We start from the raw sequence: 12,011 nt of genomic DNA on the forward strand, positions 1-12,011 counted from the left end.
ACGTAAGCACAGCCACCTTGCCAGAAATCATATCTATGTCGACTTTCAGCTTTCATGGCATATAAAGGACATACAATATAAAAGCCGTCTATGGCACAGCAATCTATATCTAATGAATTGGTGCTACAAGAAAAGCTGTATTCCAATATGTCATTCATCAGCTGTCAAGAGATAAATGAGGATACATAAAAGAGGCGTTACCATCAATGGTGGAAGGGAGAAGAGTGGCTACAATCTCCCCTTGTCCCTTCTGATTCTTGTAAAGGAAGCACTGGAAACAGTAGAGAACGGCACATCTCAGGACGAAGGGCTGCCTTTCATTCACCATGGACATTAGAAGCACCACAATGGCCGGCCTTCAGAGAAACAAAAGAGAAAAAAAAAAAGAAAGGTAGAGCGGAAAATGTCTTTCGATTTCAAATGTCACAGTATTGCTGCTCTCTGTGATTACCAAGGGATGCTGTGTTTGTGACTAGAGATGAGTGAATCTCCCAAAATACGATTCAGGAAGATGCCCTCATATTGGCCAGCAATTTCATTCAGTACAAGTCGATAGTGCCCTATTTCCCAAAAAGATGTTTATTTTGCATTTGACATCTCCCTAGACATCAAAGAATAATAACCGGAGATTATACTCGCCCGTCCTAGGCCCACTCTCTCTGTCCTGCTACCGCAGCACACAGTTGGGTCCTCGGCTCCTTCCCTTCATGTGGTCATGTTGGATGTGAAGTACATCAATGACTAGCGCTGCGCCCCAAATGACCATATGGGGACGGGTACTTGACAGATGTATATAGTCTTATTTTTCTCAGGCGTCAAAGAATCCAGCAAAATGGCCACACAACATTCTTTCAGGTGAAAAAAGCCTCAGAAAATGCTTATAAGTATCTTCATAATTGTTTCTATGTTAAAAGTTTTGTTTTGTTTTTTTTAAACACCCAGAATATGTCTGGGAGTCATCTGGAGCATTTTCTGAGCTTTTTTGCGTAACCCCCCCCCTCCCCCCCCCAAAAAAAACCTGGAGTTTTAATCATTGTCTAATGGACTGAAGAAAATGCACGCAATGACCCCCCAAAAAACACAAAAAACAGCCCTCACATAAATGCTTACACAAACATCAAATTAAAAGGGTTTACAAAGCGCTTTGGAAAATGCTGGAATAACGCACAAAAACATACTTCAGGGAAGAAAAAAAACTCCAGCGTCTCCTACAACAGTTTTTGCTTTAAATTTTCAAGCAGGTTCAGCTGCTTGAAAAAAATATTGTGTGATCATACCTGTACTGGCAATGCCTCCTGGGAATAAGAAGAAAACGGTCTCTAGTGCCCCCTACAGGTATCTATCCTGTAAGCCAATGTCTGACTATTGGATATCAGGCAAATAAGAGACGTCCATTTGCCCACAGCTATTGCTGGGCGAGTCTCATTTAAGAATTAGATGGATTGTCCCATTCACACTGGAGAGTTTCTGCAATGAATCTGTGCACTGAAGGATTCTAAAAAGGGGTCACTTCCTAGGGTGCTTCAGTTTAGGAGCTAAGCAGCAGAACTAATTACCTTGGAGGATTCGATGGAGCATTTACGGAAGCGAAGTAGTCCTGATTAACCTGGTTGCCTCTGATCACCTCCGAGACGGTGTTTATGGTCTTTTAAATGCAAAGAAACATAACAATACATCAATTGTGTGTGCCAAGTCAGCAAAGAAAAATCATTGCATGGTATAAATGTAATGAAATCCCTATACACAGCTGTGCGGAATATGGAAAACATAGTTCAGGCTCCTAATGTTTAGTCTTAAAGTGAACCTGACAGCTGATCCATGCTGCCGATCCATGATGCCAGCCAGGTATGTGTGGCTGTGAAATGAGCGGAGATTCAAAGATACTTTACAAGCTTCCGGAGACCGAGACAGACAGGAGTCTAGTCGGAAATGTCAGTCCCTGTAGCTTCTCCTGCCCGTTCCCCTTGGTGGACAGGTCTGTGTGTGTATAGGGAGAGAACCATCAGTCACTGGCAGACGGTGGTGAGAAGCCGCCAAGGACCAGCTTGTCCGGCTAGTCTCCTGTGAGGCATGGTACCCGGCGGTATGCTTTTTCATACAAATCTGGCTGAGATCAGTGCCTGACACATGTTGCCCGTGGGTCCGGCAGTGTGTATCAGCAATCAGCTTCCCTTTAGGACAGTGCAGGAGCAGGGAGAGGCCCGCACACTTCTCAGCCTCAGGGTGGCAACAAGACAAATATACCGACAGGAAAAAGGTCAAAAGCATAACGCAGTAAAAGTTCTACATGGCTATTTTCACAATGATTTTTGTTGGCTCCTGTTAAATGTTTATGAAAAAAAAAGCTAATGGAGTCTATGTTTACCGAAACCCCATGATAGAAGATTTTGGGCACCTACCGTAAAATCTTCTCTCTCGAAGCCTTCATTGGGGGACACAGGAAACCAGCAGTATGCACCCACCAACTGGCAGGAAGCTCATCAGTTTTAGTTTGGTGTCAGTAGGAGGTGGACACAGGGCTCTCAGCCCCATTTCTACCTGTAGGTTTTGTTGTTTTTTTTATTAATGATCTTTCTTTTTCTGATACAGTTTGTGATTCTGGGCGACCGAGTGTAATTGATCACTCCGCTCTCCCCATAGAGACCAGGAGCACAGTGTGGGATTGCATCACTACTGTACCCTCTCGTGTCTACCAGGCAGGACCCCATGCCTCCTAACACATCAAGAGTGTTTGGGGCATCCACATGGAGGAAGATGCGGACTGGTCCTTGCCGCTACACCCTAGCCCGCTCGCCCTCCAGAGCCAGACGTGCAGGGTGGGAAGATGGTATGGGTACCTTATAGCCGCCCAATGTACAGCCCCGGGACCAGGTACCCTCCAGAACGTCTGATGACGTCTTCCTTACCGTGCTGCAAAGATGGATTCCAGGGCCTTCATTACAGTTATCTCTCCCCATAATTCCCGGGATTAAAGGAGGGGGTGTCCCCTTAAACACAATAGTGATATGGTGTTTTTTCCGTAAAATCGCTATGCAGTTATAGCCCAACCACGGCCCCTCGCCACCCTGCTCTCCCGATAGAGGGTTTTCTAAAATTAATCCCTGGCTGGTTCTGGGGCCTGCTCCCGTGGACAGTACTTGCCCTCACCATTTAGTCTGCCAGTTGAGCAGGCTGACTCACGCTCCCCGCCACCGCCCTCATTCCCCACAGCGTGGCACAATCCCCGGAAGCACGGGAACCCAACGCCCTTTTTTTACCTAATGCAGACTCCTCAGCGCCATATTTTTTTCCCAAGTGTCGGGAGACATCCACCTGCTGTACTGCAGTGTTTGGGCCAGACGCTCTGTCTAGACGCTCTGCCTAGATGTTTCAAAATCATTCCCTCCAGCAGTTCTCCCCCTCCCTATCCCTCCAGAGCTTGTGACTCAGCAAAAGCACCTGTATCTCTAATGTTCTAAAAAAAAAAAAAACAAGAGAAAAAAAGTGAATGACTCCAGGACACACTTATTTTAGACATGGTGGCCCTTTGTGTATGCAATATCTTATAGTCCTTCCCTATGAAGCTCCTGCAGCCTGTACATTTCTTCCTCCAGTGATCCCCTTTCTATTCTCCATTTACATTCAAGCGATAGAGAAATAGGGATTTTTGTGTACTCACCGTAAAATCCTTTTCTCCGAGCCATTCATTGGGGGACACAGACCGTGGGTGTATGCTGCTGCCAATAGGAGGCTGACACTAAGTGATACAAAAAAAGTTAGCTCCTCCCCTGCAGTATAAACCCTCCTGCTGGCTCTCAGCTAACCAGTTCGGTGCAAAAGCAGTAGGAGATCAATAACAATATATGAGCGTATAGCATGTCATATTATATATGAGAGTATAGAATGTCAGATTATAAAAAACAATCATAAGCTAATAACAGGGTGGGAGCTGTGTCCCCCAATGAATGGCTCGGAGAAAAGGATTTTACGGTGAGTACACAAAAATCCCTATTTCTCCTTCGCCTCATTGGGGGACACAGACCGTGGGACTTCCCAAAGCAGTCCCTGGGTGGGGACAACAACAGATCAAGCCCTGTGTAACCGCTACTTACAAGTGCGCCACCGCGGCCTCCAGAGTCCGCCTGCCCAGACTCACATCTGTGGAAGTGTGGGAATTATAGTGCTTCAAGAATGCATGCGGACTGGACGAATCCGCAAGCTTGCAGGCGTGCCTTGCTGACGCCTGGTGCCTAGAACCCTTGATAGACAGGGAGATAGGCTGACATCTAGCACGGAAGGACTCCTGGATGGTGAAAAGAATTCACCATGTTATAATGGTCGATGAAACGGCTAAACCCTTCCTGAAAATGTCAGGAAGCCTTCCTCTACCGTCAGGAAGCCCAAATAAAACGTCCAACCTTCAGAAGGACGCCGTCCTCAAGACGTACCTACTCAGAGCACTCACTTCGTCCAGAATATGGGGGATCTTATTCCACTTTGTGGACTGGAGCCAAAAGAGATGAGGGAAGAACTAAGCCCTCATAACAGTGGTAATACAGTACCACCTTGGTAACAAGGGATGGAGATGGCCTGAGGACAACCTTGCCTCGAAGGAAATAAGGGAAAAAAGTCTGAAAGAGCAGAGAAGCTAGCTCCGAAGACTCGTCAGAGTGAGAATATCGCAGAGGAGAACGGGACGACTTTCCCTGATAGTAAAGTCTGCCCGGGTGAAAAAGGAGCCTACTGTAAGGCTCCTAGGAATAATACGGTCCCAATGATCTAACGGTATGCGATAGGGAAGAACTACGTGTGAAAACTCCCTGTGAGAAAGTCCCTACTTGCGGTTGCGCTGCGATAAGGCGAAAAGATACTAGCTCCGCAAACAAAAAAACGGACGTGGTCAGTGCGGATCTCTGAGGATCACTGGGGCCCCTTTCTGCTTCCGAAAGGCTTTCGGAAGCAGTGGAAGGGGAGTTATGGAAACTGGTACCACGGCAGAACCAGAGCATGGAGAGCGATGGCTCTTGGATCTCGAGGCCGAACCACGAACTCGAGTACATTGGCCTTCAGTCTGGATGTCATCCCACCTACAACTGGAGAGCTCCAGTAAGGACAGATCTGATGGAAGACTTCGGGGTGAAGTTCCCACTGACTTGAGGCGGAACCCTGACGGCTGAATTTGTTTGCCGTTCAGAGTTCTACTTCTGGGATATATACTGCCGAGATCACCGAATAATAGACTTCGGCCCATCAGAGAAAGTGAGGTACCTCGGTCATGGCGCCTGACCGTGGGTACCTGCTAGATGACTGACGTAAGGCACCGCCGTGGCATTATCCAATTGAATTCGGATAGGGAGACCCGCCAGAAGGCAGTGGACCTGCTGTAAGACTACCGTTCGGATCTCCAGAACAATGATGGGGAGAAGAAGACTGGCATTGGAAGTTACTAATAACTATTGAACCGGGAGAAAGGCCCTGGATGAAGAAGGAGCTCAGAGACTATTGTCTGAAAGTCTGCTTGACTTGCTGAAAACGAGCGGAGCGAAGGAAACCGCTTCCATTGTCGTCACCATTTTTGCTCAGAACTCTCTTAGCAAATCGAATGAAATGAGGGGGTGAGTAATCAAGTCCTCAGAACTCTCCTTGCGCGAGCTCCCTGTTGAAGGGCCATGACCTTGTCTTGAGGAAGAATTACCATCCTTCTAGAAGTGTGCAGGATCATCCTCAAAAAGGATATCTGCTGGGCTGGAAATGAGGAGAACTTGTCTAAGTGTAGCTGCCAGCCCAGGAGAGAAGGTATCGCAAGAGATATAGACGACTCAGCGTAGTCCTGGAAGGGCGGCTAGAAAGACCAAACAGGGCAGGACGAGCACGCCTCTAGAGTGCAAGAGAAACATGACATCCGCCATGACCCGAGCGAACACTCTGGGTGCGGAAGCAAGGCCGAAGGACAAGGTTGTGACTTGAAAATGCTGTTGACGAATTGAAAGGCGAAGGAATTTTTGCAGAGGGCAAGCAACCCGAATGTCGATGGATGCCGGAAACTGCACCTTTTTCTGTTGAAGTAATGGCTGAGCGGAGTTACTCCATCCAAAGAAGGAGGACCATGTCAAAGGTTGTTAGAAGTTTGAGGTCCAGGGTCGATCTTACTTTTCGTTCCCCTGTTTGGAACCAAGATCCCTTAGATCTAGACTGTGCTGGACAATCCTTATACAATCCTTTGTCAGTCTCCCGCTCAAAAGATTTGATTGGCCAGTTGTTGCTGGTGTGAATCAAGGTAGTTAAGGTCTCCAGCCAGGAGACCATTGCTCTAGCAATCCATGCGGCCGCTAGGGAGGATAGAGCGCTGGACCCGAAGCCGCAAGACGGAACGAACCAGATTTGCTATCTGACAGTCCGTGGTATTTTTAATTGATGACCCATCAGGTAGGGATACTGGTAGGTATACCACAGGAGATTCTACCCGGTTAAACTGCCCCATGGCAGAATGTGCGGCTGCATCCAGCAGGTCATAGTCTCTTGCCATCTCCTCTTTTCACGGTGCAGAGATAAAAATTAGGAACCCTCGATCCATCAACCTCTTAACAGGGAAGTGGAGAGGAATTGTCCGCCCTCTTGCATCATCCACTAAATAGTGGTGATGCAGAGGGGGGAGCTCGTACGCCAAAAAGGGTGCCTCTATATGTCCACAGAGTTCAGGTCTCCAGGTGGACAGGACAGGTTGTCTGGCGTTAGGCCCTCGGTCTGTGTCCTTTAAGACCAGGGACTTCTAATTGTGTGCCTTTAAGACCAGGTACTTCCTTACCCGGGTACTGATGTAGAGTCGATGTGCCCCTTTAATGCAAAAATACTGTCACCCCAGTGTGAGCTGGCCGGGTGGACCAAGATGGCCACCGGGAGCTGCAGAGTTGATAAAATCTCGCAGAGAGCGAGAAGCGCCAATTTGGGGGGCGGAGCCACAGACACGATGTTGAATAGGCCTAAGCCGGGGCCTAAATTTCTGTAGCCGGCGGACGTCACCAGTGGGTCGTTCCAGGCAAGACTTCCAGGATGCGGCCTACAAATCGGCCGAAGCCAGGGGCTAAATTTTTGAAGCCATCCAGAGCGTTACCTCAGAGAGGTGGGCCACAGGTAAGTGGCTGAGGCTGCCTGTCAGCATGTGAATCTCCCACTGAAGATGGATCCACTCACCATTGATGCGCGTCCCGGCATGGAGCCGCCGCGGATGTGGGTTTCAGCGTTGTTCTGTGCAGCGTGGACGGTGCAGGGATAAACCTCAATCCATCATCCGATTGTTAGGGAGGTGGAGAGGAACCGTCCGCCTCCTTGTGCCATCCGCTTACACAGTGGTGGGACAGTGGGGGCTGCTCGGACGCCATAGAGAGCGGCCTCTGTACAGCCACGGAGTTCAGTCCGGGTGGACAGGGCCAGTTGTCCGGCTATAGGCCTGGCTCCAGGAGAGGATACATGGAGGCGACACTCCATGTGGTCGCCTGTTGCTGGTGTGGGGAGATCGGGACCATGAAAGGAACCGTCGCCCCTGAAGTGAGCTCAGGCAAGGCTTCCCATGTCGCAGGAGAGGGTACGGGGAGGTATACTCGCCGTGCTCGCCTGTTGATGGTTTGGGGGAGATCGGAACCTTGAAAGGAACCGTCGCCCCCTTCACTCCGTTAATTAAAAAATAAAAATTTACAGAAAAGTAAACAATAAAATAAAAACGTTGGGGTCTGAAACAGACCCATGTGCCTCCTACAGACACTAAGCAAGAACTGGTTAGCTGAGAGCCAGCAGGAGGGTGTATACTGCAGGGGAGGAGCTAACTTTTTTTGTATCACTTAGTGTCAGCCTCCTATTGGCAGCAGCATACACCCACGGTCTGTGTCCCCCAATGAGGCGAAGGAGAAATAAAAAGTTTTGTTTTATGTTGTTTTTTTACTGGATGAAATTATGACAATTTCCTGCACTATTCTATACAGTACAGACTGTAATTTACACTCCCACTAGAATGGAGGTCCTCTGTGTGAACAGGGGTCTAGAGATGTGACATTTACCCTATCGACCAAAAGCTTTCCAAGCTCAAGCAGTAATCGCACGAAAGTAGTACGAAAAGCGCCTAGAAAATGCTTATAGGGGGCTTCCCACTTCTAACATTTATCAACTGAGTATCACTGAAGTTGGAGATCCAAGCTATGTCAGGAGGGCATAGAGGAATCCTCGTCCTAGTGATGCATACATCGCTAAATCATACAGATCCTACGTTTCCTGCAGATAAGTTATAAAGATCATTAGTAAGAAACCCCCGGTAAAGTGAGTGCCATCAGATTTCACTTATTAGTTAGATCTCTTAGACCTGATGAGGATGGTGTTCTTACTGCGTATATCCCAAGTCAGTATGACTGTATAATCTCATGCACATTTTTTTTCAAAGTAAGTGCACCAGCCTCAACAAGTCTAATAGATAGATGCAGTTTCTAATGCAAAATCTGGTGACTATGGCAGAGAGAATTGATTCCCCGGATCCTGGTCTTGCGGCCATGTCAGTAATTTGTGGCCACTGGACAAGAGCCCTATGAACTGCTTCCTACCTGGGGAATCCCTGGCAGCTCTTCGATCAGAAGACACACTGGGAATGCCGTCATGCCAGGGGGAAAAAGCAGGGCTCCTGGCTACTGAAATGGTTGCTGGACCATGCTCCTGCAAACCAATTAGCTCACCTCTACGGGTGACAGATTACCGTTAGGATTGACATAATTGGCAGCCTGCATGCTCCAGCTACTACAGATGCTCCCCCCAAAGGGATCTTATAAGGCACACCATGATTGTTTCAGATTGTTAGTCATATTACCAGTGACTTACTTCTGTTAAAATGTCCGCAGGGACCCCGGTCGCCATCAAGATGATGCAGAGCTGCTGCAGTAAACCACACTGGTACATGAACTTTTGGCAACTGCTAGTCGCCCCTGGAGGATTCCCTGGAGATACCAGAACCCGGACCAACTGCAAGCAGGAACACAGTGAACTGTCCGTCAAACATCATTCCTCAAATGTACATATGGTTAGAAAAAAATGTAGCCTGTCAGAAACGAGAAATGTCCTACTCCCATCACTTTTGTGGGGTCTGACAGGATGAGAATATACGAAGGTCAGAAACTATATCTAGAATAATCTGCAGGTCGAAGATGATGATTTAGGGCACAGTTACACATAAATGTACCAATTTATCAGATATTTATTGAAAATAAGGTTCTGATTGGACCACACTGAATAATTACATAGAACTCCGCTCTGCAGAAAATATATTCTTTAGTGCTGGCTATCAAGGATAATATAATGCAATTAGTTTTACTACTATTTCATGGAACTCCAGGTTTTCGTTACCCCATCTGAGATCAGCATGATATAGGGAAAGATACCCTAATTCCAGTGATGTATCATTTATTGAGCTGCTTGCTGCAGTTTGGATAAAATCAACTTTTCATGTGTTGCAAATCTATCAGTTCTCTAAATGCTGATCTCTGTATAACCTCGCCCATACCACTGATTGGCAGCTTTCTACCTACACACAGAGTTCACATAATGCTGTCAATTACTGGTGGGGGCGGGGTTATACGGAGCTCATGAATATGAAGGACTACCTGAAGGCAGGTGTACTAGTCATCTAGGAATAATCTCCTGCTGACAAAACAATGATTTTATGAAAACCTCAGCAAGCAGCCAATAAGAGATAAATCGCTTGATTTAGGGTCTATGTCTAAACATTATGCTGCTCTCTGATTAGCTGGCAATAACTTGGTGACACATTACCTTTAATTTAGGATATTTACCTGCAGCATCAAATGAAGATTTGTTACTTTCTGTGCAGACCATCCAGAGTTGTCATCCCCCACTTCAAACCACGGCTTCATACGTTGGATGTAGGAGCCCTCTTTGAAGAAGTTTTGATTGGAGTTGTTATACTTCAGCAGATTCTGGAGCAGCAGTAGGCAATCTTCCACTACAATTCCTACAACAAAAGTAAAGAAAAAAAAGTTTTAAAAAATCTACAAAGATGTAAAGTGCTTGAACTACACAACCTACTTTGCAATTGAATTATCAATTAAATTTGTGTTTACTGTTATTTCCAAATCTTCTTTATTTTGTTTGCTGCTCAAGGCCAAGGGGTCCGGCAGCGCTGTGTGCAGCAGCGGAGGCTGAACTTATTAAGTGCTTACAAGCCCTTTCATAGCGAGTTTGGAAGAACTGCTCTAAGGCTTGCTGATTATTGTGACACCGTTACCTGCCAGCTTCAGTGGCAAAGCTGTCTGATCAAGAGTGCACACAGTTTGGGCTAACAGCATGACAGTGCTACTGCCTGAACTATTAATATAGAGTATCCAATCCCAGCAATCAGGAAGGATGAAAAGAGGGATTTTTGGTACTTCCCGTAAAATCGTTCTTGGAGCCTTCATGAGGGGACACAGGTAACCATGGGGGTGTATGCTGCTGTCGCTAGGAGGCTGACACTATGCAGAAAAAAAGGAAAATAGCTCCTCCTCAGCAGCATACACCCACCGACTGGCACAAAGAATGTCAGTGTCAAAGCAGTAGGAGAAGCCAAAAACAGAACCATGTACTAGTCCAACAAAAGGACGCATAGGTCCAACATAGGCACAAAACCAGGCAGGGTGCTGTGTCCCCCAATGAAGGCTGCAAGAAAGATTTTACGGTGAGTACCAAAAATCCCTCTTTCTTTATCGATTCATTGGGGGACACAGGTAACCATGGGACATCTCCAAGCAGTCCCCCTGAGGGTGGGAAACAGAGTAAACGAAAAAGAAAGGACTTTGGTAGGACGGTGCACAACCGCTGCCTGCAGCACCTTCCTTCCCAGGCCTGCATCAGACGAGGCATGGGTATGAGCCTTGCAAAAACGCACAAAAATGTGCAAAGATGACCAGGTTGGAGCCTTACAAATCTGCGAAGCAGAGGCCTGGTGACAAACTGCCTAAGAAGCCCCCACGGCTCGTCTGGAGTGAGCCCGTACCTCCGGAGGAGAGTGTCTGTCCTGAACGCGATATGCCTCCAGTATCACAAAACGAATCCAACGGTCGATGGTGGACTTGGAAGCTGGAAGCCCCTTATGACGACCCTCAGAAATGACAAGGAGCCAGAGTGACGAAAAGCAGCAGTTCTTGAGAGATAGATCCGAACAGCTCTGACCAAATCAAGCTTGTGGAGAGACTTCTCCAGGAGATGGACTGGAGAGGGACAGAACAAAGGAAGGACAATTTCTTCATTAATGTGGAATGAAGAGACCACCTTAGGCAAGAAGGAAGGAACGGACCTGAGAACAACCTTGTACTGATGTAGAATAAGAAACGAGGAATGGCAGGATAGTGCCGCTAATTCAGAAATTCTCCTGATGGACGTAATGGCAAATAAAAAGGCAACATTCCAAGACAGGAGAGAAAACAAGATGTCATCAATGGGTTCAAAGGTTGCTGAAGTGCGTCGAGAACAAGGTTAAAGGGAACCTGTCACCCCCAAAATAGAAGGTGAGCTAAGCCCACCAGCATCAGGGGCTTATCTACAGCATTCTGTAATGCTGTAGATAAGCCCCCGATGTATCCTAAAAGATGAGAAAAAGAGGTTAGATTATACTCACCCAGCGGCGGTCCGGGTACGATAGGAGGCCCCGGAGCGGACCACGACGCCCATCTTCTTACGATGACGTCCTCTTCTTGTATTCACGCTGCGGCTCCGGCACAGGCTTACTTTGTCTGCCCTGTTGAGGGCAGAGCAAAGTACTGCAGTGCGCAGGCGCTGGGCCTCTCTGACCTGTCCCGGCGCCTGCATACTGCAGTATTTTGCTCTGCCCTCAACAGGGCAGACAAAGTCCGCCTGCGGCGGAGCCGCAGCGTGACTACAAGAGGAGGACGTCATCGTAAGAAGATAGGAGGCCCCGGGCCGGACCGCTACGCCTATCGGACCGGACCGCAGCGGGACCTCCCCTGGGTGAGTATAATCTAACCTCTTTCTCATCTTTCAGGATA

The 12,011-nt window shown here is 47.6% G+C and overlaps 1 protein-coding gene across 5 annotated transcripts in view; it reads right to left on the bottom strand.

The window, feature by feature from the left end:
• Positions 1 to 12,011, bottom strand: part of USO1 (USO1 vesicle transport factor) — a 189,544-nt gene that overhangs the window by 95,761 nt on the left and 81,772 nt on the right. For all 5 annotated transcript variants that reach the window (XM_069743466.1, XM_069743471.1, XM_069743464.1 and 2 more), the window contains 4 exons: positions 9,804 to 9,982; positions 8,836 to 8,976; positions 1,557 to 1,645; positions 202 to 356 (listed from right to left, as the gene is read on the bottom strand). In XM_069743466.1, the coding sequence (XP_069599567.1) occupies positions 202 to 356; positions 1,557 to 1,645; positions 8,836 to 8,976; positions 9,804 to 9,982 (564 nt within the window). The remainder of the gene's footprint in view (positions 1 to 201; positions 357 to 1,556; positions 1,646 to 8,835; positions 8,977 to 9,803; positions 9,983 to 12,011) is intronic.

The sequence above is a fragment of the Ranitomeya imitator genome, chromosome 1, assembly GCF_032444005.1.
Source record: "Ranitomeya imitator isolate aRanImi1 chromosome 1, aRanImi1.pri, whole genome shotgun sequence".
NCBI lineage: Eukaryota > Metazoa > Chordata > Amphibia > Anura > Dendrobatidae > Ranitomeya > Ranitomeya imitator.